General features: G+C 54.4%; 1 protein-coding gene across 1 annotated transcript; it reads left to right on the plus strand.

The window, feature by feature from the left end:
- The first annotated feature begins 408 nt into the window (after positions 1 to 408).
- On the plus strand, positions 409 to 25,188 carry Wfs1 (wolframin ER transmembrane glycoprotein). The gene is made up of 8 exons (XM_052198873.1): positions 409 to 514; positions 7,343 to 7,582; positions 13,967 to 14,049; positions 15,519 to 15,663; positions 17,229 to 17,399; positions 17,887 to 17,967; positions 19,392 to 19,540; positions 22,419 to 25,188. The coding sequence occupies exons 2-8, from the start codon at positions 7,348 to 7,350 to the stop codon at positions 24,222 to 24,224; spliced, it is 2,670 nt and encodes an 889-aa protein (XP_052054833.1). The 5' UTR covers positions 409 to 514; positions 7,343 to 7,347; the 3' UTR covers positions 24,225 to 25,188.
- The last annotated feature ends 874 nt before the right edge of the window (positions 25,189 to 26,062 follow it).

Genomic DNA, 26,062 nt, shown 5'->3' on the forward strand with positions numbered 1-26,062 from the left:
CATTGTAATAGCCGGTCTGAAGTCTGACAGTGGGGCCCCACGAAGCAGAGGCGGGCTAAAGGTGGCGCGAATCTTGCTTCTGGGTCCAACCACCTGCTCCGCAGCAGGCTCACAAGCTTGGGTCAGGAAAGGGACGTCCTGAAGGCGGAGCGGTAAGTGGGCTGGGCCGGGGCCCGAGTCCACTTAGAAACTTAAGCTGTGGGCTGGCCAGACCCGCCTTCTCGGCGCCATCTGTCCGCCTAGCGACCCGAGAAAGCAAGTCTCTGCAAGGCGAGGCGCACCGAGATTCGCAGAAGCACATCTTGATTGGCAGGCATGCCGGCCACTCAGCATGCCGAGTCCCCCTGGGTCGCTGCAGGAATGGAGGGTGGCAGAGGCCCCGCCCAGGCCCCGCCCCCTTCCCGGGGCCGCGCTGAATGTAGGGCCGCGCGCTCTGCCTGCTCAGCTGGCCGCAGAGATCTCCGCGGTTTCGGAGCAACTTCGCGGCGGGCTGGGAGGCCCAGCACTGCGGCTGGTAAGTTCTTCAGGGTCGTTGTGCCATGGCCTTGGCCTTGGCCTTGGGCGCGCAGCGTCAGGGAGGGTTACGGAGAGCTGGGAGAAGACGCTCTCCCGGCCTCAGTTTCCCTGGATAGGTAGCCGGGCCCCAGGTCTACTCCAAGTTGCTAGAAGTTGGAGGCCAGAACTCTCGCTGCTCCTCGGAGCCCGAGGCGTCTACTGCCCCAAATGGGCCAGTTATACCCAAGCCGTGCGCCTCTCAGCCCCGGAGTCCCGGCAGTCCCGCAAATTTCCCTGCGAGACCGCGCGGCGGATGGGACAGCGGGTTGGAGAGGCTGCCTACTCCCCAGAGCTGACCCCTCAAGACCTACATCTCTAGACCCCGTGCACCGAGCCATGCGGGACCTGATTCCTGGGGCGCGTGGGGGCTCAGCCCACCCGGGCGCTGTGTGACAGTTTCTCTCTTCGGGTCCTCAGTAAAGGAGGCAGGACAGCAGGAACCCTTGGGACCCTCCTATAGTTACCCACCCTATTAGGAACCGGTTGACTGTGGTGTGACTCCAGCTCTGGCATGCACCGCACCTTGAGGATCTTAGGTTCTGGTCAGATGACTGGAAGCCTTCTGGAAAATCTGACCCTGCACTTTTGGGTGTGATGGAGCTGTGTCCTTTCACCGTATTTTGCTAGTTGATCCTTATATGAGAGTCCAATAAACCAGCGTTTTGGTTTCTGCCTCCCTGCCACTGCCACCCCTCCACCGTGCACTCGGGCCCCTAGTCTCAGGGGTACTATAGTATAGACTTATAGTTTCCATTTGACACCGGAGGCTCAGTAGATTTGGGGCCTGGCCAGGACCACGCACGTAATGGACAGAGCCAATGAGCCTCTGCCTGGCAGCAGCTCTTCCTCTGTCACCTTGGACAAAGATCGCAGGTGGTTGCCTGGGACTTTCCTCTCTAGGATCCAACACTCACTCGGTGCCATGCCCTAAGCTCTTGAAGTCCATGGAGATGACAGGGGCTGCCTTCCCACTTCCCTCACCTGTTGACCTCTGTCTCTCTGGTACATCGAAGGTACTTTTCATCTGACTAGGAATCTAGAGAGAGTTTATGTTCCAGCTTCTTCCTGAATGCTCCTTGGACCTCCTCAGATACAGGCAGGATTGGGTGGGGACTCCCCTTCACCTTCTTTCCCAGGTAGAAATTTGTGGAACACCACATTGCCAGCCTCCCTTACACCTTCAGAAGGTTTGGGACTAGCTCAACCTTGGCCCCAGAAACACCTACACTATATGACAGATGTCTGACACGTCCTTGTCCCTGGTGATGATACAGTGGCAATGGGTAGGAGCACTGTTCTCTCTAAGGGAACTCTTCTCTCACCTTTCTTACATTACGAAGGGGGCTAAAGCCCCAGCCACATGCCAAGCCTCTTCTTAGTTCCTCGTACTGAGTCCAGTTACAATCTGCCATCTTTCCTGGTGTCCTGTCTGCCCCAGCCGGGTTGTAGGCCCCTCACTCTGCCTGATGGTTCTCAGCCTCCTCTGGTCTTCCGTGGCTCCCACCACCCTCAATGGTTCTTGCATTTCTCTGGTCTATGGGATCAGACTCATCTCCTAGCCTGGCATTCCTTCTGGCTCCAGGGCCCTGATGTCTGCCTACCTGTCTGTCTCCCCTTCCCCAGGGGATGGGTACATCTAATGTTGAAAAATCTACCTTTCTCTTCTGATTGTCCTGAAGGCTCAGCCAGGTCTCTGCAAAAGTCCATAACATGGCTTTCCTCAAGGTTAAATTAGAGCCATGTTCCTGTCCAGTCCATCTTCAAGGCTTTTCCATCTTGGACTGCCTAACTAGACATCACCTTCCTGCCAAGTCAGATGCTCAAACATTAGCCTTGTAGCATCTGCTGCTGGACGAGGAGGCTCAGTGCCCCACCCTGGGGGCTTCTAGGCCCCCAGTCCAGCCTGCTGACCCACACAGTCAGCCCAGAGCAGGTGCCAGACTTGATAAGCTTGGCTGTCCACCACTGCAGCCTGTGCCCCTCCCGCTTCACACCCCCTCTATTCCCATGAACTTGTCACATTGTGAGAGCTGGACTGTTCCTTGGTTTGGACTTAATACTCTGGGCAAAAATAGGCACCTGGGCACCGTCAAGGGCTTTGTGACCTTGTCTTGAGGGTCAGTTCTATGCCAGAGGGCTGGGTCAGGCCAGGCCAGAGTGGACCTCATGGGCCAGGGACTTGGTCACTGCTGGATTTTAAAATGATGCTTCATTTTAACTCCCCCAATGCTCCACAGTCATTATAGAAAATTAAGGAGATGTATTTTTTTAAAGCTAAAATAAAACCTGCTATGTTCCTTACACAGAGATAGCTAGTATTGTCCCGGAGGATGGGTGTTTCTTCGGTCTTTTTCTGCAGATAATTTTTCAAATCCTAAGCAGACCCAGGATGATTACCAAATCTATTTTAAATATCGCTTGACAATATTATATTCTGTCTTCTGTCTTTGAATCTTTATGTACAAGATCGTGGTTAGTAGCTGTGCTGTGGGGGCTGAGGACTTCATCACTGGGCTCTTTGGACTCTAAAGGATTGCTGTGGGGGATGCTTTTCTGTTCAGGCTCTGCGGGCGTCTCTCATGAGTACCACATGGACTTGGAAATGCTGGCCGGCTTGCCTTCCCAGGGCCTGAGAGACCAGGGCACTGGGAGAGCGGCACCATTCCCTGCAGAGCAGAATGGAGTTGGTCTGGGAGAGATGGAGGGCTCCTTGTAGTCCTATAACCCTGGCCTTTGTAGACCACAGTCAGGCAGCCTTCTCCAGGGTGGCCTCTCTGGGGATAGCCACCCCTCAGTCCAGCTCCTTGACGCTGGCATTTGTGTAGATGGGATAAAAATATGCCTTGGCGTTCACAGGGAAAGAATGCCGGCCACTTTGTGTTTGGGGATCTGACTCAATGATGGGTTCTAAGTGCTGCCCTGGCCACTGTGGAGCTGGGGCCAGAGCTGGCTGATGATGCTCTTCCTCTACAGCCAGGGATTTCCAGCCCTAGGGAGGGACTTGCCTAAGGTCGTTCAGCCCTGTAAGTCCCCAGTGCCTGAAGCCTGGCTGCCTCAGGTTTCAGCCTGCATTCATTAAACCCTAGTGTACACCCTGAGATGCAGCCCTGTCTTCTGGGCTCACTGTGACACTAGGTCCTCCCCACCCCACCCCACCCCCACCTCCTTGTCAGGGCTGATTCTTGTGTCTGTCTGACCAGGAATTCCAGGAAATGGCTTTGAATTAACAAGCTCTCTGACCTAAACTAGGCGAGGCCCTCAACCCCAAAACCTGAAAGTGAATTCCCCGGCATCCACCCTGCCTTGCCAGATTTCTTCTCTTGGATAGTTTTGCTTTGGCTGCAATGTGTACATGGTAAATTACCTAGGAGCAAGGCAGCTAGCCCTAACCTGCTTCCCTGACATTTACTTTTAAAAGATGTTTTTCACCTACAGGAGAGGTGTTCAGACTTAGGGCTATGAGTGTGTGTGTGTGTGTGTGTGTGTGTGTGTGTGTGTTGGTGTGTGTACATGTGCACACATGTGCATGCATTTATGTGTATGTGCGTGCTTATGAATGTGTACATTTGTGGGAGACTGGAGGTTGACCTGTTGTTCCTCAGTCACTGTCCCCTTGGTTTATGGAGACAGGGTCTGTCACTGGCCCGGAGCTTATGAACTAGGCTAGGCTGACTGACCTGCAAGCCCAGTGGATCAGCCTGTCTCTGCCTCTACATCACTGGGATTGTTGCATACGGCTTTTGCTTGTTTTTGTTTGGTTGTTTGTTTGGTTGGTTGGTTGGTTTGGTTTTCTTTGAGAAAGGGTTTCTTTGTCTAGCCTTGGCTGTTCCAGAAATAGCTCTGTACACCAGGATGCCCTTGAACTCAGAGACTCACCTGTCTCTGTCTTCCAAGTGCTGGGATCAAAGCCTAAGAAGACTTTTGTGTTTTACTTTGGGACTGGGGACCTTGTGCTTGGCAAGCATGTTACCAGTTGCACTATTTCCCCAGTCCCTCCTTTGGGGGTTTTGTTTTGTTCTGGTTTGTTTTGTTGTCAAATGCCTCTCCATTTACAGGTGACCTTCTCTTGTACCAAATCCCACTGCGCACTGATGTGCAGGTAGGGGAAACTGAGGCAGGGACTAAGCCAACCAGCCACTCCCCGTGGTGATGAAGGGATGTTCTGTTGTCAGGGAGGTGGTCTCTTCTCCATCACAGAGAGGAGGCTGGACAGAAGCCCTCAGGACCCATTTAGGACCCCAATAGCAGCATCTGAGAAACTGGCGAACATGTATCTGGGGCTGCAGCTGAAGGCTGAGGGGCTGCGCTGAGGAGGGGCAGGAGGGCTCCCAGGAGGAGGGCGTGGCAAAGCATGAGCTTGGAGACACCGGCTGCTTGGTGATGGAGTGACAGACAGCGCGTCAGGGAAGAGACCTGGAGAAGGGTTGGGGGCCAAGGCCTCTTTCAGTGAAATGTTCGCTGAGGCTGGGGGACTCACAGGAGTGGGTCTGCACCCAGCCTGGGCACCTCAAGTTGTTTGAACAGCTCCTCCTTCTTTCGGAGCTCAGTGTCTGGGGTCTAGGTGATGGGTGGGGTTGAAGGCTGAAGGGGCTCTTCACCAGTGACCTGGGGTGGCACATTCCTACCTGCTTGGCTTGGAGGAGCCACAGAAGACACATGGGGGGACTGCGCAGTGCTTTTGCCTAATGTCAGGTGCCTTGTTTATGTCTGTGGGGTAGAGGCCATTGCTGGATGTTACCTTTCTAGAGTCTGAGGTCTTCCGGTGACTCTCTGTGTGAGAGCCCTGACTCTTAGTCACTGCATTGCTGGCTGTGCCCCCCAACCCTCTGGGTCTGTGGGCTCCTGTAGGTGTGAATCCTGCTCATTTGCATATCTTTATGGTCTGGATGTCCCTGTAGATGTGTAGTCCTCTCTGGTCTGCGAGTTCCCTTGGATCTGCATGCCCCCTTGAGGCCGTGCGTTTGGCTAGCTGACAAGGTTCCGGGCTCATCATTCCGAGAAGCCTGCATTTGTGAGATGGGTCAGAGTCCTGTGTTGATTTCCAGGCAGATTCATGAGATTCTAAATATCCCTAGGGATTGTTTTTAAAATAAGGGCTCAAAAAAACATAAATAAGAAAGTAAATTAAATTAAGGACTCTGCCCTGTGCAGGAGCATGCTAGATTGAAATCTACTTTGCTCTTTGGACACAGCTTCCATCCATGGGACCCATTTTTAGTTGGGGGTGGAGCAGAAATGGAAAAGCCTGTGTCTAGCATGTAGGCCTGGGTCCATCCCTGGCTTTCCCAGCATACAGAACCATCCATCAGGGAGATATTTAGCAGGCTCACGGATAGATGCTGAGACCTGGTCCTCTGCAACTTGGTCTCAGATGCCCTGACCTCACAGTCACCCTGAGCATGGAACTATGTCCTAGGTTCTGGGTCCTAGATAAGGACATGAGGCCTGGAAAGGCACAGAAAGGCACGTGGCTATTTAGGATCACACACTGGGAGCCCAGGCCAAAGGATCAGGGCCCTTTTGAGTCAGATTTCTATTTCTTCATTGCCAGACTCCTTAGCCTGTTCCCCTAAGAGTACTGAAGAGGACAGACTTGGCCTTGGTTTTGAGGAGGGTCATTTGGGATCTGAGGAGTGGTCTCCTCACACTGCAGTGTGCAAGGCCCAGCAGTTTGGGGGTCTGTGCCCCCACAGTCCTTCTAAGTTTTGGACTCTCCCTCTCTGTTCCATGGTCTAGTCTCTGCACTCTGCTCATGGCTGCCTTAATTACGATGACCTGTTATTTTCCAAGTTGCTAAGCAACATGCAAGGCCCCTTTCCTGGCCAGTGTTGCATGCTGACTGCCCACCACGCTATTCTGGATGTTGCCTCTCATCCACTAGTGGCTTTCTGTAATGTGCATTAAGAGCTGGGGCCTGGTCTCCAGGATTCTGCCAGAGTTGCTTTCGAATCACAATTCAGCAGTTGTGCCTCCCACTTCAGATTTATTACAGATGTTTACTATACCAGGGTGCTTCTTTATTTTTTTTTAAAGATTTGTTTTTTGTGTATATGAGAACATTTGTCTACGTGTATATATGTGTACCATGTGCATGCAGTGCCCACAGAGGCCAGAAGAGGGCATCAGACCCCTGCCCTGGAACTAGAGTTACAGACAGTTGTGAGCTGCCATGTGGGTCTGGGAATTGAACCCAGGCCTCTGGAAGAGCAGACGACTGAGTTGTCTCTCCAGCCCCTGTGGTCATTTGTTTAAGCTTCTGTTAGAAATCAGTGCATTTACTGAAGTTTGTTGTCTGCAGTTGTGGAATCAGAAGGCTGAAGTAAGCTGTATTCAGGCCGTCTCACCTCTCTGCCTTCTAGGGTGGCTGTCAGTCCTTGGTGTTTGTTCTCCCGCAGCTGTCTTTCTTCAGCCTCTGGTCCATCTCCATGTGGCCCCTGAGCCGTGTCTCTTTCTAAGGAAACAGCCCATTGAGCATAGCCTGAGCCTTTGTGCCTTCCTTCCAACAACTTTAGCTGTTACGTCTGCAGAGACCGACTTTGACAGATGCTGGTGACACACGTAGGTCCCATGCATCCCCCGTGGCCAGGCCATATGTTCAGTGTACCACTGTGTCATCAGCATTATCCTCATGTCTCAAATGGAGGCGCAAGGGCCCAAGGTCACCCGGCTTGTGGGGTTGTCAGGTTAAATGGGATTGCAGAACTTGGCACTCCCACCCAGTTCTTGATTTACCACCAGGCTGCTTCAGGGGCTTTTGCGTGTGTCTAATCCTCCCCTTTGTTTGCAGGCAAGATGAGTTCAGGCACCCCACCTCCGAGCCCCTCTGGCCCACCTCCTCCACCCGCACCACAGCCCCAGGCGCGGGCCCGGCTCAATGCCACCGCTTCACTGGAGCAGGACAAGACTGACCCGCCTCGAGCTCCCAGACCTCAGATTGACCCCAGTGCTGGACAAAGTGCCGGGGAAGCGGCCACTCCAGAGCCTCGGGCTCCTCAGACCGGCAGCCGAGAAGCAGCAGATAGAGCTGGTAAGGCGGCAGGGCCAGTTCTCCAGACCTCACCCCACAGCAGGGGAAGCAGGGCGGGCATAGACCAGGCTCCTACAGAAGCTCCTCAAGTCGGGCTGCTCTGCCGTTCTGAGGTTGCAGCTTCCAAAGCGTGTGTAGCTGTCAACGGTACGGCCATCCCTACAGTCCGTGTCTCTCTCCTTCCTCCTGGGCAGCAGTTTAAGGTGGACCACATGGCTCAGAGGTGTTCACAGTCAAGCCTGCCTTCACGGTGGCCCTGTGGCCCTGCTTGGACCCACAGCTCTCAGAGTAGCTTGGGAGCTTATTGCCAGTCCTGTGTCTTACCTCTGGGTTGTCACTTGTCATTCTGTGACCCTCAGAGCCGCCTTCATGGTTTAGCACCAACTCTTTGCCCACCGAGGACCTCCCCAAAATGCTCTGCTCACCTTATCTTTTGGGATACCACTTGTTCTGAGGTCTCCTATGACTGGCTCTTCCCAGTCTCCACCCATGGGAAGACCTACACATTCTGTTGCAGCCTGGCATCTGTGGGAGGGCACGCATGGACACATGCATGCATGTACAAACACACACACACACATACACACAGACATATGCATGCACATACAAACACACACACACACACACAAACACTCGGACATGTGCATGCGCGCACACACACACACACACTATGGGGGTAGCAGTTCTCAGAGAAGTATCCTTCTTCTGTGTTGCAGTCTGATGTTCTCTTCCCAGTCTCTTAATTAAAACTTAAAAAAAAAATGCTTCTTTGGGGTGCATTTAAATTGACCGCATAGCCCTCTACTGGGTGACAACGGAACCTTGGGAATAGTTGTTACCCAGGCCCCTGGTTTGGAAGTGTCTGAGACATAGCAAGTGGATTAACAGTAGACTGAGTATGGGACCCCGTGCCTTGCAGGGGCTGGCCTGTGTGACCACACCGGGCCTTCTTGTCAGCCTCTGGCCTCCCAGTTCTCACACCTTCAGGCAGCACTTGCCTCTCTCTTTCCCTCCCCCTCTCCGTCTCTCTCTCCTCCCTCTCCTCCCTCTCCTCACTTTCCTCCCTCTCCTCTCTCTCTCTCTCTCTCTCCCCCAGACCTGAGGGGCGGGGCCAGCATCGGATGAAATGACTGAGAGCTTCCATATCAGCAGCAGCAGTGCTCGGAGTCCAGCAGTGCAGGACAGGGTCCATCCTACAGGGGAACAGGGGCCAGGAGCCAGTCAGAAAAGAGCACTGAGGGCCCTGTGTGGAGAGTGGGCGTGGCCAGTCACAATGCAGGAGGAGAATGCTGCCTCTTGGCGGCACCAGGCCCAGCCCCTCCAGTTAGTGTTGCCCCACTGGAATTGTGTGCACTCTGTAGTTATGGTTGACACCGTGTGCTGGTATGTGGCATCATTCACTGGGCCTTTGCCTCCCAGTGAGACTACTGGTCTCAGAGTGGGGCTGCATCATTGTGGGAAGGTTTGTGTCAAATTACTTCTCGCCATAGGCTGTACAGGGGTACCTCTGCTGCTGCCAGGCCAATGCTGAATCTATCCCTTGTTATATGTGGTTGGGTTGGTGTGAGGCTCCCTGTAGTCTCTGGTGTGGTAGGGGTGAGTGATGGGGTAGCAGCTGGTGTGGTAGGGGTGGTGCCTCCCATCCTGGTCAGTTTCTGCTGTCACTTTGTTTCAGTTGTTGACATTTTTAATTTCCCCCTGAGAGAGGCCAGCAGCCCCCAATGACCACTCCAACCCAGCAGCATCCCCGCCTGGCACCTGCTGTGTATACCACTGTCTGTCAGCCTGTCCACAGATGAAGGAAGGCCTTGAGTTCAGCGTCTGGCTCAAGGGAGCACTCTGGCTGTCTCCCTGGCAGAACTGAAGGGATTTCAGCCTGGTTGGCCAGGGCTGAGGCTCCTGACAGCATCACCCTCAGTACTGTCCTGTGCTTGGGCCCTTTGCCTTATGAATTGTCTTAAAAGGTCTCTGGGGGCTGGGGGACTGGAGAGATGGCTTGGCAGTTAAAAGCACTGGTTGCTCTTCCAGAGGTCCCAAGTACAATTCCCAGCAACCACTTGGTGACTCACAACCACCTGTAAGGGAATCTGCTTCTCCCGGTATGCTTGAAAACAAAACAATCATGTACATAAAAGGAAGGAAGGAAGGAAGGAAGGAAGGAAGGAAGGAAGGAAGGAAGGAAGGAAGGAAGAAAGAAAGAAAGAAAGAAAGAAAGAAAGAAAGAAAGAAAGAAAGAAAGAAAGAAAGAAAGAAAGAAAGAAAGTAAGTCACTGTGTCCCTCCGCTTTGCTGCGAAGGTAGGCAAGGCCTGGCCCAGACCCAAGTCCAGCGCCAGGTGCCTCCCACCTTCTCTCTGATATCGTGTGACCATGGGGGCAGAGGCCATGGCCGGAAAGCTGGGTTTCAATCTGGGTAACTTAGTAAAAGGCCCAGACTGTGGGTTTCAGATCCCACCAGGAAGCAGGTGTCAGCTGTGTGCTCTGCCCACAGGGGTGCCGGAAAGAGCCAGCCAGGCGGGTTAGCAGTCTGAAGGTTCCAGTCCTTAAGGCCCAAGCTTCATCTGTCTGTCCCTGGTCACCGGTGTGTGCTGATAGACCCCACCCTGCCGGCAGGAGCAGTGGGGCCTGGAGTTCCTGCCAGGGAGAGTTAATTAACATGTAACTACTGCGTGCATCTTTACATACGACCTCTTTAGACCTCCTGAAGCAGCAGCCCCACCCGCATTTCAGGCCTGGGGACAGGCACTGTCACCTGTTGCCTCGGAGAAGAGAAAGCAAAGGAGAAAAAGAAGCAGTGGACCCAGGGTCCCCGGCTAGCGTGGGAAAAGCGGGAGTTCGGAGTAGTTTGATCTTGTGCTTACCCAGTGGGCCACCAGGGACTTGGTGGCCAAGGACAAAGAACACAGTGTGTGCCTTGTGAATTGAGTCCCTGTGCCCAGGGAGCCCTCACTAGGTTGTACATTCTGCATCAAGTGCATTAAGTCAGTTACCTCTCCCCAGGGTGGAGCCTGCCAGGCTTTGGTGACAGAGGCTCTGAGGCTCATGACTGTCCTATACAGCTGTTCCCGGGCCTGTGCAGTGTGGTGGTAAATGAGTGATTGTGTCCTTGGGGTTGATCTCAGTGCTGGAGACTTTGGTTGTAATGCCTGAGGGAACCAAGGTTTGTCTATATGTACTCTGCAGGGCATCAGAAACTTGCCTGGAGAAGGTGTCACCTGAACATCTTTCAAAGCCTAGGACATGGAAGAGAGCTGCTTAGGGGTCCTCATTTTCCAACTGTCCCCCAGACTTGCTTTCTGGAACACGCACACTTCCTGGCCCGCTCTTAGCCCTGGCACTTAGCACATAAGAAGTTCCTATGATGGTGGTCATGGCTGGACTTGGCTGCTTCTGAGACCAGACAGCAAGGGAGACCAGTGACAAGGGCTAGTGGAAGGCCACGGGGAGTTATGAGGCTCTGGGGGAGATGGCTCAACAGCGAGATGGGTCCAGTCTGAATTTTGCCCCAGCAGGGCTGCCAGCCATATATGAGTCATAGTCATCTCCAGCTGTGCCTAGCCAGAGGAGCCTGGCCCCTTCTCATAGGTGTCCTGATTGTCTGGCCCAAGGAGTCCTGTCACTCCGCTCAAGCAGAAGCCCTGAGCCTGGTCCTACTGACCTAGGTGGCCTAAGTGACCTTGGTGACACAGGGTGCGGGGAGACTCAGCCTGGTCCACTGATGCCCTTATGCCCCTCTGGTGGAAGGGCTGACTAGCCCTCAGCTGCCTTGTGCTCACAGATGGGTTAGGAAGCAGTGCTACCCTGCCCTGTCAGAGACTCATGGGCTGGAGTGCTGCACAGGAGCCCCTGACATGACAGGAGGAAGAAACGTAGCTTGTGCTGTGTGAATCTGCAATCCTAGCCTAGCTGTACCTTGGATCAAGCACAGGCCCCTGGGGTAGGCCCTTCGGTCCCAGCCTGGTACAGCCTTTTCTCCTCATCCCTTCTGGGCCTCACAGGGCTTCCGGTAGGACCGTGACTATTTAGGTGTGAGGGGCCAGTGTAATGTGTGTGTGGGAACACATTACCCCCGCTGACCTTAGACCACACAACCGAGGGACCCCCTGAGTCACGTTGTTGGTCCCTGAGTACATGCTGTGACCTGGGTCGGTACTATAAGCTTCCCAGCCGTGAGGTCCGCACTGGTGCTCTCTGAGTCTTCCGGAAAGCTGGCAGCACGCCTCTGTTTGTTGCTTTCAGCCTCTGGTTGCATTCCAAGCCTCTAATGTCAGCATCTCCAGGAAGTCTCTCCAGGCAGGGCTGATGTGGCCAGTCATCATGTCACCTGAGCTGACAGCGTGGCTGTCCTCACTGGCTTTCAGTGGGCCGTGACAAGGACAGGGATCTCATCAGCCTGGTGCCTGTGGCTTCTGGGCCCAGTAACCGTGTGCGGGGTTGGTGTAGGAGCCGAGCTCCTTAGCCTGGCTGTGTCCACTGAACTACTTGAGCAGTTGTCCAACTTTGTGCCTTCCCTAGGGCTTTGCTAGCCAGGGGGGTGGGCCCCACATGTTTTAAAAAACCCCTCATCCCAGAGTGATGCTGGTTGCCCCATGTGGGGGACCCTCTCAGTTCTGACACTCCTTGTGTGGAGAAATGAGCGTCCCCAGCCACCTGGGGGAGACTCCCTTCAACTTGGCTATCCTCCATGGGGAACCCCTTGGCCCAGGCTAGCCCAGTGACTCTGTTTATTGTGGAGCCCCTCAGCCAAGTGGCCCTGACTGCCCTGTGTGGGAAAACCCTGACTGGCACATATGGTCCTCTGCTCTGGCCTTTGCCATTCTTCATGCTCATCCATGTAACCCCTCATGATGGCCATCATGAGAGGGGCGGACACACTGGAGGCCAAGGACCTAGGACCAAGGGTGCGGAAGTGGGGAGAGCATAGCATGGCGCTGCGGGGCCAGATTTACTGCTCGCATGTTCATAACTGTGCTCCTCTGGGAGGGTTCAGCGTGCTTTAGGACGCTCAAGGGACTTAAGGTGTAAGTTGGCTCGGCGTGAAGACAACAGACGGCTTGCTTATGAAGGCTCCCTCCCAGGGGGCTGGGTGCGCAGTCAGGGAAGGATGCCAGGGTAGCCTGGTGCGGCTGAGCACGGCCCGGCTCCCGATGAGCGAGAGAGCTTCCCACACCCTTTACTGCTTCAGGGAATCAGGCTCCAGCCAGGCAGAGTGAGGGCAGGGCTGGTGTGCTGGGATGGGGGACAGAGGAACGCCATGCACCTACTCCTAGCTGCTTCCTTGTTGGCCCAACACGCTCTTCCCCGTCTGTTCTGCGTTTGCTGAGCTGTCTGTCCTGTTGGAAGCTGGGGCATGGAGACCAGTTAGATCCAGTGCAGTGAACCGCAGCGGTGCACAGCTGGAGGCCAAGATGGATGAAGGAGCTGGTGTTAGCAGATAGGATGGTGTATCAGAGGGGCTCTCTCTCCTCCCTCAGACGCCAGCAGAAATGCCAAGTTAGCAAGCCATGCAGGATTCTTTCAAGTGCATGGGGCCTGTGGGAGAGCAGGACTGAAGAGATGGGCAGGACCCTGTCTGGGGGCTCACAGAGGTCAGGACTTGCCACAGAGCCCGTCTGGCGTGAGACGATGCCTAATATAGGTTATATAGGCCTGACCGTGTTCATCCCTGAACCATGCACGTGCTCATGCAGGGAGGTGCCCGGGGGGTTGTGTGCACTTCCCTGCAGCCCAGGACGAGGTTATTCCTTATTGGAGCGTGTTGGGCTCATCAGGGTGAAGCCTCATATATGGGATCAGTGCCCTTATAGAACAGGTCGAAGAGCAGTTTCACCCCTCCCGTCAGAAGACAGGGCAAGGGGCCACCATGAACAATAAACCAGGCCTGAAGCCAGTCTGCTGGCGCTATGAACGCGGACTTCTCAGACACCTAGAACCCTAAGCAATCAACTTCAGTTTGTAAATTCCCAGCCTTCAGCAGCCCTGACAGGGAAGACACCCACTCTTAAGGAAAAAAGGAATGCCTATCTGCTGTGCCCTCCAAAGCTGCTCTGCCTGCAGAGTGTTGGTGTGTGTGCACTCTTGCTTTTTCAGGCCTCTCAGACCACAGTCCTGTGAGTGGACTGGATCTGAAAGGTAACAGTGGGACTCGGGCCTGTTCCCCATTCCCAGTCCTCACACCCCCAGTTAGAACCGGCTGCCACTGTGCTGGCTTGCTTGCAGCATTGGAAGGCAACCTGTCTGTCACAGCCTTGGCCTCCTGCCTCTCGCCTTAATGTTAAAGTGAGAGGAGGTAGCAGGGCTCCAGAAACCTGGTCCAGCCAACCTCCATGCCGCTGACGGCGATAATGTCTGGCTGTGTGACATTCTGATGTCTCCTCCTGTTCAAGGCCCCATGAAGGCAGATGCGGAGATCCCCTTTGAAGAAGTCCTGGAGAAAGCCAAGGCTGGAGACCCCAAAGCACAGACAGAGGTGAGGACCAGTGTCTGGGAGAATCTTAGGACATGACCCCAGCACAATGGGTCTGGGCTGGTGTCCTGTGGCTCATGCGGTAGGGGTCTGGCCTCATCTGCAGGAACAGGGAGCTAGCGCCGCTCTGCCAGCCTCCATATTGGCTAGGTTTGGGTGGGGTTCTTTCTCAGGACCTCCCCAGTGTACCTATGTTCACCGCTCTGGTCCTACACACATCCTGTCTTGGGCTTGTGTTCCTCCAAGACACCCTCCCTCCTTCCTGCCCACCCACCCTCTTCCAACTGTCTGCAAGAGGCTGGTTCCCTAAGGACGGTCTGTCTCAGCTGAAGGCCCACTCAGCCCAGGGCATTGTGGGACAGGAGAGTCAGGAGTGGAGGAGCTCAGGCAGGACAAGTTTGCTGAGTGTCAGAGACCCAAGTACACAGGGAGGGAGGAGGGAGAGGAGGACAGAGACCTGATAGGCCATCTTTCCTCTCTCACGATGCCCTGGCAGGTGTGAATCAGCGGGCCCGCTTTTTCACTGCAGTGGAGGCCTAGAAGGTTTTTGTCTCCTCCAGCCTGTCCTAGTACTCTGCAGACTGCCATACCAATCTAGTTCCCTGCTAGTTCCCATCCCACGTCTAGAGTGCTGGGGGACTCCACTGTACCTCCAGCCTCGTCTCAGCCTACCCTGGAGGAGGGGGGTCACTGTATGACACAAGGGCTTAGAGTGATTTCTGACTCCTATGTTTGTGGCTCAAGCAAGTGACTCCTGGAGTTTCCCACCCTCAAAGGAGGGGGCAGGGATCTATGTAGAGACAACCAGGAAAGTTTCTCTTTGTGTCTGAGGGACTGTGAAGGCCTCCCCAGGCTGTAGCCTAGGCCTCCTGAAGCTGGGGAGCACGCCCAGCTCTTTCCTGGCCTGTTTATGCTCTTGACTTCACTTTGGCCATCTGTAGAGTGGGAAGATTGGACTGGATTAGCGAGCACTTTTGCATAGGGCCAGATAGTAAATATTTTGGGCTCTACAATCTGTCTAAACTGATCAAACTTCCCATGGAAGAGAGAAAACATGTCATGCCAACATGTAAGCAAGCAGCCAAGGTTGTGTTCCAGTAGACCTGACAGAGCTGGTGAAGCCGCTCAAACAGGTGAAGGCGACTGCTGCCAAGCCTGGTGATCTGAGTTCGAGTCCCAGAGTCCACATGATAGAAGAGAGAACTGAATCCCACAAGCTGTCCTCTGAGTAAATAAATGTAATAATTTTTTTAATAAAAATAATTCTATTATAACAATAAATAGAAATCTGGACTAAGGCCAGAGCTCCCCTGGCTGCCTCTTAAGCATGAGCTGTTTGAGAGGCAGTCAGTGCACGCAGATGTTCTAGTTTTCTGATTGTGTCGTGTCGTTATGGAAGGTCCCACCCCTGCCCCATAGTGAGGAGGACAGAGCCCCGGAAGCCGGGACATGATGGGCGTCTCTGCTTTTAGGTGGGCAAACACTACCTCCGACTCGCCAATGACGCAGACGAAGAACTCAACAGCTGCTCAGCCGTGGCCTGGCTAATCCTGGCGGCCAAGCAGGGCAGGCGGGAGGCCGTGAAGCTCCTGAGGCGGTGCCTAGCTGACCGGAAAGGTGAGGATGTGCGGGGCCCCTGGCAGCCACCCTCAGGGCGTGTGGATGGCAGATCTGGCCGCTCCATTGGGAAGGGAGAAATCTTTTTGGTTGTCTCCTCACGCTGAGAGGTTTTTGAAATCTGCCAGCTACATCACAAGCTAGGCCAATTCCATATCTTTTGTCCTGTGCTTGGTGTCCACAGGAGGTAATTAATTAGATTTCACTTCTCTTCTGGGCTCTAGTCCGAATTGGGAAGGAAATCTTAGAGTCAGAGAGAGGCATCTGTCCCAAGTGTCCTGGACCGTGAGTGTCTTACAGGCTCCGAGTCTGAGGAAGAGGTGACACGGGTGCTTCACACAGTTTTTGTTGTTGTGTATTTTGATATTTATTTATTAATATTTTATTTATTTTATGTGTGTGAGTATACTGTCGCTGTCTTCAGACACCAAAAGAGGGGATCGTATCCTATTACAGATGGTTGTGAGCCACCATGTGGTTGCTGGGAATTGAACTCAGGACCTGTGGAAGAACAGTCTTTACTCTTAACCACTGAGCCATCTCCAGCCCTTTGATATTTATTTTTAACTGTTATTTTTTTATGCTACTGTGTAAAATTTGCAATATATAGATGCCACCAGATACAGATAACTCAAAGCCCAGGGAAGTACTTTATATCTTTTCTTCTGTCTGTATAATAGTGTTTTCAATGTTACATTTAGTATACAAATCCTTTCCTTTTACAGCTTGACTGGTAGTTTTGGGGAAGGAAAAACAAAACGAAAGAGGAATGGTTTCCCCATTAAATCCTGTCAGCCAGGTTGTCTCATCCAGACTGCCCAGGCCACAGCCAGCAAAGGGGAGAGCAAGCCACACAACCATGATCTGGTGCCAGTGGTTCTCAGGGCTGCTTGGGAGTGGAGGCAGGGGCATAGCCCTGGAGAGTGGGAGAGGGAAGTATCTCAGGCTCAACTGGCCTGCATGCCCTGCCCTGCATTTCTGCCCCAAGATTCCTGGGCAGATAAAAAGCGCAGTCCTCCTGAGAGACATGATACCATTTCACGGCTCCTGCGCCCGTCTCTGCTCGCCTCAGTCCCCGGAACCTCTGGCATTCTTTGCTCTGTATGGAAGACCCCATGCTCCCAGCTGTCCTGGCAGGGGCCTCAGCCCAGGAAGCACTGTGGGCAGGGATGCCCCTTCCTGCCGCACGCGCACGGTAAATGCAGTAAATGAGACCCCATTCTCGATAGCTGCTTCCTTTGCAGACCCGTGGCACCTTGCTTTGCACCTTGTCACCATAGTACCTGCTGATGAGGGTCCCCAAGGGTGAGGTGTGAGGAGAAACAAGCACGGGCAGCCCTGTGCTACAGTGGACACTCGGGCGTTGCCAGCCCAGCCTGGCTTCCAACTTGGAGCCCAGGTGCTGTCGGGGATGGGCTTAGACACGCCCTGGGGGCAGGTACCTGCTCTACCCTGAGTCAAAGAAGCCAGGCAGACCTTCCTCACATCACTGTGCCCAGCCTCCTGGGAGCATTCCTGGGGGGCTGCTGTGAGGTATGGGGTTGCCTAATGCCTCTGTCTGTCAGGCATCACTTCTGAGAATGAGGCTGAGGTGAAGCAGCTGTCCTCTGAGACCGACCTGGAAAGGGCCGTGCGCAAGGCCGCCCTGGTGATGTACTGGAAACTCAACCCCAAGAAGAAGAAGCAGGTGGCTGTGTCGGAGCTGCTGGAGAATGTCGGGCAGGTCAACGAGCAGGGTAAGCCAGCCGTCTCTCCAACACTGGACTCCTTTGCCTTCCTCTGGGGTCGAGGTCTCCGTGGTCGGGCGGCGATTGGCGTGTTGGCAAGACTATAAGTTCCATTTATTGCTCATCTATTGATCAGAGTGTGCTGGGCTATTCCTGGTTCCAGAACCAGAGATCCAGGGAGTGATGAAAGCCTGGTCCTCACCCCCAGGGAGATAGCTGCCCAGTACGTGATCTTGACTGAAGGCAGTCAAGGAGAGGCAGTGCCAGCCAAAGAGAGGAAGGGTGGTGGGTGTGTTCATCACTGAATATGCCGGCACTCCTGCTGATGGCCCAACAGTGGCTACCCAGGGATGCAGCTCTGCATATGATGAGACCCCGCCCAAGCCATGTGATCCCTGAGAACAGTGACCGCCCAGGATCCTAAGGTCCTATGCCCAGTGGGCTATAGAGCCGGAAACTGGGCAGCCGCAGCTTCTAATCCCCTCTGATCTTACAGATGGAGGGGCTCAGCCAGGCCCGGTCCCCAAGTCCCTGCAAAAGCAGAGGCGCATGCTGGAGCGCCTCGTCAGCAGTGAATGTGAGTATGTCCATCCGCTACCTGCCTCCCACACCCCCCAGCACCGCATCCACTCTCAACTGAGTATCCCAGCCTGGGTCCCCTACCAGGTCTCGTGCTTAAATGGACTCTTGTTCAGTCTCTTTGGGTGACAGTGTTTTGGTCCCTGGGACCTAATCGTTGTACACTGGGAGTTTCAGAACACAGTGGGAAACAGACCCTCAGTGTGACAGTCCTCACCAGGTGAAGGCCAGAGGCGAGGCTGAAAGTTCAGCGAGGGAGAAGGCTCTATAAACGGGCAGGAGAGGGACCGGGACACTGTGGGGGATGTGTCCCACTGCACGCTTGTGTTGAGGCAGATGGAGAGTGTCACAGCACCCATGTGGGATGGGAGAGAGACCGGGGACCCAAGGAGCTGGCCTTGGAGTGTCTGGGTTAGTTAAAGAATCAGAAGACACTAGACCATGACGTGATGTGTGGAGGGGTGGAATCTGTGGTTCAAGGCTGCAGGCTCCCATCCAGGAGACGATGGACAGGCAGGAGAGGGGGCTTAGCCTTGTCAGCACTGATGGGAGAGCTAAGTGCAGAGCATCCTTGTGAGGGCCAGGGAGTGGGACGGGCGTTACAGTTGTGACTCATCGTGTTCACTCCTGAGTGTAGTCGCCCCAGGCTGGCCCAGTGAGAGCTCCCAACACAGCCATGGCTTTTGGTGACTTTGCCAGTATCTAGCATTCGTCTTCCCTGAAGGCTGGGAACCCAGCCGTTAGCACATGCTACAATTCTTTTACCTGTCCTTGGCATTTCGCAGCAGCTCTTGGCAGATGCAGTGGGATAGAGAGGTTTGCACACACACAGTGGACCCTCAAGGAATCCTGGTGGGGGTGGGAACAAAAGGCAGACGTGTTTCTATAAATGCTGTGGGATGAGAGCTTGGCGGGCACATGGTAGGTCTTGTTGGATGGAAGAGTTATTAGGTGTGTAGTAGGTCTTTTTTTGGGTCATGATGGATGGGGTTGGAGAGAAGCAGGCCTGCACATCCTGTCGTATGAGGGCTTGGGTGATGGGTGGCCTCGGGGAAGTTAGTCCCCAGAGTCTTGAGGCCCTGCAAGGTAGAAAGAAGGGCATCAGAAGTGCCAGAGGTGCCGCTGATTGATGGTCTAGCAGTAGGGCTTGGCTTCAGGTGGGCCTTAGGCATTAGGGAGTAGACGGGCATGTCAGTTCACATATGTAGCGTGTTGCCTAGGTCAGAGGCAGAGGTGGAGGGTAACAGACAGGAGATAAACTACGTCCTCCACACCCAAACAGGTTCTTTTTCACGTCTTTGCCCAAGGAATGGTCCTATGCCTGAACCTGGCTGGACCCCGAGTTGCCACCCTGTGGCATGTCTGTGTCAGGGTCACAGTGAGTGTATGGTTTGGAGAACCTGGTATCTCTCTGTGCTTCAGCCAAGAACTACATTGCTCTGGACGATTTCGTGGAGCTCACCAAGAAGTACGCCAGGGGCATCATCCCCACCAACCTGTTCCTGCAGGATGAGGAGGAGGAGGACGAGCTGGCGGGGAAGAGCCCCGAGGACCTGCCACTGCGCCAGAAGGTTCGTGCCGCTCCTGCCTGGCACCCTGCCGCGATCCTGGGAGCTGAGGCCAGGGGTCCGTAACTTCACAGACACACTTGGATTGGGGCCACCTGAGGTTCCTGTGTGAGGAGGCGCCTCAGCCCAGGAAGCAGAGGCAGGGTCGTGCAGTTATCCCTGGAGAGAGTCATGCCAGGGCAGCAAGCTAAGGCTTTGGAGTTACACTTACATTCACATTCACTATGTAGTGATGTCGTCTGTGGCCCAGGACAGAGGCCACTTTCTAAATATGCCTTCCCCCAACCAAATGCTAGGGTCTGTGGGCCAGCTCTGCCATGGGCCTGGTTACTGAATCTACCATACAGGGACACCAAGGGCGAGCTGGGGGAACAGATACTGGGCGGAGACAGCAAGAATAGGAGGGGTATAGAAGTGTACTCTGCTTTGACCACTGTTGTTGGGACTCAGTGCAGACACAGGGTGTGGCCATAGGACCGTTGCAGAGCTGCCCCGGGTCAGTTGGTGAGCCTGGTCAGATGCAAGCATTCCTGGGCAGTGGGCAGATTGACCCAGGTAAGCCACAAAGCCCAGGCCAGGGCCCGTCAGCAGAGGAACTGTTCCATAGCCCGTAGCTGTGCGTGCCTCAGTTCCAGTGATTATGGCTAAGAAGACATGAAACACACACACACACATACACACACACACACACACACACACACACACACACTAGGTTAAAATGGGGGCTGCTGGGTCTGCTGACCAGGAAGTGGCTAGACAGTCTTCACAGGGGGCTGGAGTGTGAAGCGGGCCACCAGGGGATGCGGAGACAGGACAGAAGGAAGAAAGTGGGAAGCAGTTTACCACAACACCCCGGAGAGATAAGGTCCAAGTGTGAGCCATGTCCCCAGGATGTTGACAGGTAAAGCCCCACTCTTGCCCCTGAGCACTGTTTCCATGACAGTTCTGAGCATCAGGGTGGCGTAGAGGCCTATGGCTGTGAGGAAGGCCCATGTAGGGGTGCACTAGACTGAGCCTGTTCACAGAAAGGATTCCCAGATGGTGCCCTGACTCTGAGAGGAAGAAGCCAGCAGGGTCCGTATGGTTCTTGGCAAAGAAGAGCCCCACTCTTGCTAATGGGGGTCAAGGCGAAAGGATGCATTGGAGAAGGACCCTCAGGCCAGAGTCACAGTGCGCACTGTGATGCCTCCTTCCGACACACTCCAAGTGTATGTCCTGCTTCCCCATAGTCATGTGTCTGAGCTTTGTGAGATCTGGAAGTTCTTTTGAGGAGAGAGAGATTTAAAGTTTGTCATGAGATAAGCAAGGCCCATGTTGCAGTGTTTGGAATTGTTCCAGTTGAGGGCAGTCACGGCCAGTCTTGTGTAGAGAAAAAGCAGTAAGCCCTCGCAGGTGTCTGCACATTCAGGCTGCCTCAGTTCTCCCTTGTCTTGCAAAGGACATGCAGGGGACCGAGAGATGCCTCTCGGTCACAGACAGGAGACCCTGTGAACTGATGTGACTCCCACAAAGAATGTTCTAGATGCCCAGTAGCTTTCCTCAAACCTGGGGAGTCAGGGTGACCTCTTAAAACTAAATTTAATGTTTCAAAATCCTATATGTTTTACATTAACTTATGGAAAATCTGATGTGGCCACTTCCTCTCAGGTTGCAGTGGAAGCTGGCTTCCCGCCACTTGCCTCTGGTGTGCTGGGTAACGGTGGCCGTGCTCCCTGTCAGCTTGGGTTGCAGCATTCTGCTCTGGTTTCCAGTGTCAGTGGGAGGGTGGGGCACTGAGCCCTCTGAACCTTGCAGACCATCCTTCCTTGGTCCTCATACTGCTACCTGTGTGCTACGCATCGTGTGACCTGTGAAGTAACAGTCCCTGTGCCTTTGGCAGTTGAAGAAAAAGTCAGAGTGTTGCTATCCATATGCTGGAGATGGACACAGTGGCTGATGGGTCACCCAGTGCTGGTGTGTGTGTGTGTGTGTGTGTGTGTGTGTGTGTGTGTGTGTGTGTGTATTTTTTTTGCTGTGGGAGGGAGGGCTTCAAGACAGGGTTTCTCTGTGTCACCCTTGTCACAAGCCCTGGCCACCTTGGAATTCACTCTGTAGACCAGGCTGGCCTCAAACTCAGAGATTCCCCTGCCTCTGCCTCCCAAGTGCTGGGATTAAAGGTGTGTGCCATCTCCACCTGGCATGCTGTGGTATCTTGAAGCAAGAAGCCTGAGGGAAGATGGGATCTAGGTGCCCAGGTGGCTTCCCCTAGATACAGTACGCATGTGCAAGAGCCTAGTCACCTTAGCAGAAGGTGGGTGTCTTAGTGACTGTCTTATTGCTGTGAAGAACACTATAACCAAGGCAACGTAACTGAAAGCATTTAATTGAGAGCTTGATTATAGTTTCAGAGTGTTGGTCCATTTCTATTATGGTGGCAGGTGGGCGTGGCGCTGGAGCAGCGCAGTAGCCGAGAGCATCCATCTTGATCTGCAAGTTGCAGGCCTAGAAAGAGAACAAGACTGGGCCCAGTGTGTGCTTTTGAAACCTTAAATCCCACCTCCAGTGCTACACCTCCTAACCCTTCATAACAGTCCACACCCTGGGACCCAAACATTCAAATATGTGAGCCTCTGGGGGACAGTCTCACTCAAACCAGCACAGTGGGGCTCTCAGGCTGGAGGTATAGGGCTTAGGGGAAGGCAGGTATCTAGGGACTGTGGAGTGTGGGGAGCACTGGAGTGGGGGTGGTGCTTCCAAGAGACAGCTCTGTTAGGGCAGGGCCCAGGAGTGGGAAAGCCTGGGGGTAGGCAGTCACCTTGTCCAGAACCAGGAACTAGAGGCAGTCCATGTTGGGTGGCAAGGGCTCCTGTCCCGGTCACTTCCCGCTCTCTGTCTCCCCTAGGTGGTGAAGTACCCCTTACACGCCATCATGGAGATCAAAGAGTACCTGATTGACGTGGCCTCCAAGGCAGGCATGCACTGGCTCTCCACCATCGTGCCCACCCATCACATCAACGCCCTCATCTTCTTCTTCATCATCAGCAACCTAACCATCGACTTCTTTGCCTTCTTCATCCCCCTGGTGGTCTTCTACCTGTCCTTCGTGTCCATGGTCATCTGTACGCTCAAGGTGTTCCAGGACAGCAAGGCTTGGGAGAACTTCCGCACGCTCACCGACCTGCTGCTGCGCTTCGAGCCCAACCTGGACGTGGAACAGGCGGAAGTGAACTTCGGCTGGAACCACCTGGAGCCCTACGTCCACTTCCTGCTGTCTGTCGTCTTCGTGATCTTCTCTTTCCCGCTGGCCAGCAAGGACTGCATCCCCTGCTCGGAGCTGGCCGTCATCTCCGCCTTCTTCACGGTGACCAGCTACATGAGCCTGAGCAGCTGCGCCGAGCCCTATACCAGGCGGGCCCTGGTCACCGAGGTGGCTGCTGGCTTGCTGTCCCTTCTGCCCACCGTGCCCGTGGACTGGCGCTTCCTGAAAGTGCTCGGCCAGACGTTCTTCACCGTGCCCGTGGGCCACTTCGTCATCCTGAACGTGAGCCTCCCCTGCCTGCTCTATGTCTATCTCTTTTACCTCTTCTTCCGCATGGCCCAGCTGAGGAGCTTCAAGGGCACCTACTGCTACCTGGTGCCCTACCTGGTGTGCTTCATGTGGTGTGAACTGTCCGTGGTCATCCTGCTCCAGTCCACTGGCCTGGGCTTGGTCCGCGCCTCCATCGGCTACTTCCTCTTCCTCTTTGCCCTCCCCATCCTGGTGGCCGGCCTCGCCCTGATGGGCACGGTGCAGTTTGCCCGATGGTTCCTGTCGCAGGATCTCACCAAGATCATGGTCACCACAGTGATCTGCGGCGTACCCCTGCTTTTCCGCTGGTGGACCAAGGCCAATTTCTCGGTGATGGGGATGGTCAAGTCCCTGACGAGGAGCTCCATGGTGAAGCTCATTCTTGTGTGGCTCACCGCTATCCTCCTCTTCTGCTGGTTCTATGTGTACCGCTCAGAAGGCATGAAGGTCTACAATTCCACACTCACCTGGCAGCAGTATGGCTTCCTGTGTGGGCCACGGGCCTGGAAGGAGACTAACATGGCTCGGACCCAGATCCTGTGCAGCCACCTGGAGGGCCACAGGGTCACGTGGACAGGCCGCTTCAAGTATGTCCGAGTGACGGAGATCGACAACAGCGCCGAGTCGGCCATCAACATGCTCCCGTTCTTCCTGGGCGACTGGATGCGCTGCCTGTACGGAGAGGCCTACCCGTCCTGCAGCTCCGGGAACACGTCCACAGCTGAGGAGGAGCTCTGCCGCCTCAAGCAGCTGGCCAAGCACCCCTGCCACATCAAGAAGTTTGACCGCTACAAGTTTGAGATCACAGTGGGCATGCCCTTTGGCACCAACGGCAACCGTGGCCACGAAGAGGATGACATCACCAAGGACATTGTCCTACGCGCCAGCAGCGAGTTCAAGGATGTGCTGCTGAACCTGCGCCAGGGCAGCCTCATCGAGTTCAGCACCATCCTGGAGGGCCGCCTGGGGAGCAAGTGGCCCGTCTTCGAGCTCAAGGCCATCAGCTGCCTCAACTGCATGACACAGCTGTCCCCCGCCCGGAGGCACGTAAAGATCGAGCAGGACTGGCGCAGCACGGTGCACGGGGCCCTCAAGTTTGCCTTCGACTTCTTCTTCTTCCCATTCCTGTCTGCCGCCTGAGGAGTGTCTGCCACTGGAGGAGGCTTCGGTGCATGTTGCTGTGAGGTCCTTCCATGTGGCCACCCAGCCAGCTGGAGCAGCGCTGTGCCTGGCGTGTGCATGTGTGTTTGTGTGTGTGTGCGTGCGTGTGTGCGTGCGTGTGTGTGCGTGCGTGCGTGTGTGTGTGTGTGTGCGTGCGTGCGTGTGTGCATATGCGTGCGTGCGCATGTGTGTGCGTGTGTGCGCGTGTGTATGCATATGTGTGCGTGCGTGCATGTGTGCATATGCGCGCGCGCGTGTGTGTGTGTGTGTGTGTGTGTGTGTGTGTGTGTGTGTGTGTCTACTCTGCTCTCATGTGCTTAGATCCCATGAGATGCCAGGCTCTGTGCTCGCCTGTAGACGGCTGGTCCTGCTGGAGGGTGGTTTTCTTTAGCACTGTCCACTTTGAATGCCGTGTCATAAGAAATCGCATGCTAGCTTCCCTCACGATCCCGCCCTTCCCCCACAGAGCTGGAACTCCGAGCCTGGCCCCAAAGACCCTCTGTCACGAAGAGCACTTTACAGTTAAGAATCTTCCTCTCCAGTTCTTCCTGCCTCCTTCTAGCCCTTTCTTTACTTTGTGTTGGATTTGTTTCAAAGAACCAAATCCGTGTCTATGTACACTTTATGGTAGCATTTCTTATTTATTTGGTTGCTGCTAAGCCTTGACAGTGGTCCGCCTTCCTGGGTTGTCCCCAGTGGTCACATCCTGCCTGGCTTCCTACTTGGGTATAGCATGTCCAAACTGAACACTACAGCCTGCCTTGGAGCTGGCCTGTCTCTGGGGATGGTAGGGAGTTTGTGGGGATTTCTTCTGAGTACCCCAGGACTTGGGAAACAATGCGAGAGTGTCTATTCAGTACACAGGTAAGCTTGGCTATGTTCGGTATAGCAGAGCCAAAAGCAAAGTTCTAAGGCGGCCGAAATAAAAGCTTTGGAACCTACAGCCCTGCCTTCTGGTGCCTTGTCTGGTGTGTGTGTGTGTGTGTGTGTGTGTGTGTGTGTGTGAGTGTGTATCACAATGTCCGAACCCAGATTCAGCAAAAAGGTGTCAGTTGAGTCACTGAGGGCAGAGCTGATGTCCCGCCCAGTTGACGCCATCTGCTTTGTAGCAGATCGGCACCATGCAGGTGTGAGGGTCTCCAAGGTCTCAGCCACAACCTCAGGCACCCAGTAACAGCACGTGGGTGTCAGCTGAGCTGTTGACCCTGGCCTTTGGGTGAAAAGTGCATTCTTTGTGGCAAGGATCACTGAAACCCAGGTCACTGATTGGCTCGTCTGCATGAGTCACAGTCTGGGGTTTGTGCTGCTGTATTCAGTCATGTGTGGGAATTCCACAGGGGCATGATCAGAGTTTGTCATGGGGGACTGGAGGAGTTACGGTGCTGGGCTAGTTTCATTCCTGTTCCTGTGGCAAACACCATGACCAAAACCAACTTAGGGGAGGGGAGGGGTTACTGGGCTTGTATTTGCAGGTCATAGTTCATCACTGAGGAAGGGCAGGGCAGGAACTCAGGGAAGGCCTGCTTGGCATCCTTCACTCACTGCCAAGGAACTACAGCAGGAACCACTGAGGAACGGTGACTGGTCGCTGCCTCGACGGCTCGCTCACAGACCGATGCTTAGCTAACTCTTATACAGCCCAGCACCACCTGCCTAGGGAATGGTACTGCCCTACATGGGCCGGGGCCTTCTACATCTATTAAGAGGATAGACCCCAGGTGCATGCCCACAGACCACTCTGATCTGGCACTCACTCAATTGAGACTCCCTTCTCAGATGACTCAAGCCTGTGTTAAGGTGATAGTTAAAGCTAACTG

Source organism: Apodemus sylvaticus, chromosome 11 (assembly GCF_947179515.1).
Source record: "Apodemus sylvaticus chromosome 11, mApoSyl1.1, whole genome shotgun sequence".
Taxonomy (NCBI): domain Eukaryota; kingdom Metazoa; phylum Chordata; class Mammalia; order Rodentia; family Muridae; genus Apodemus; species Apodemus sylvaticus.

Bases quoted from the DNA above. Each gene is read 5' to 3' on its own strand.
- Wfs1 (XM_052198873.1), top strand. From the start codon at position 7,348: ATGAGTTCAGGCACCCCACCTCCGAGCCCCTCTGGCCCACCTCCTCCA. The intron at 15,664-17,228 runs GTGAGGATGTGC...TCTGTCTGTCAG, and splicing joins GTGCCTAGCTGACCGGAAAG to GCATCACTTCTGAGAATGAG. The intron at 17,400-17,886 runs GTAAGCCAGCCG...CTGATCTTACAG, and splicing joins CGGGCAGGTCAACGAGCAGG to ATGGAGGGGCTCAGCCAGGC.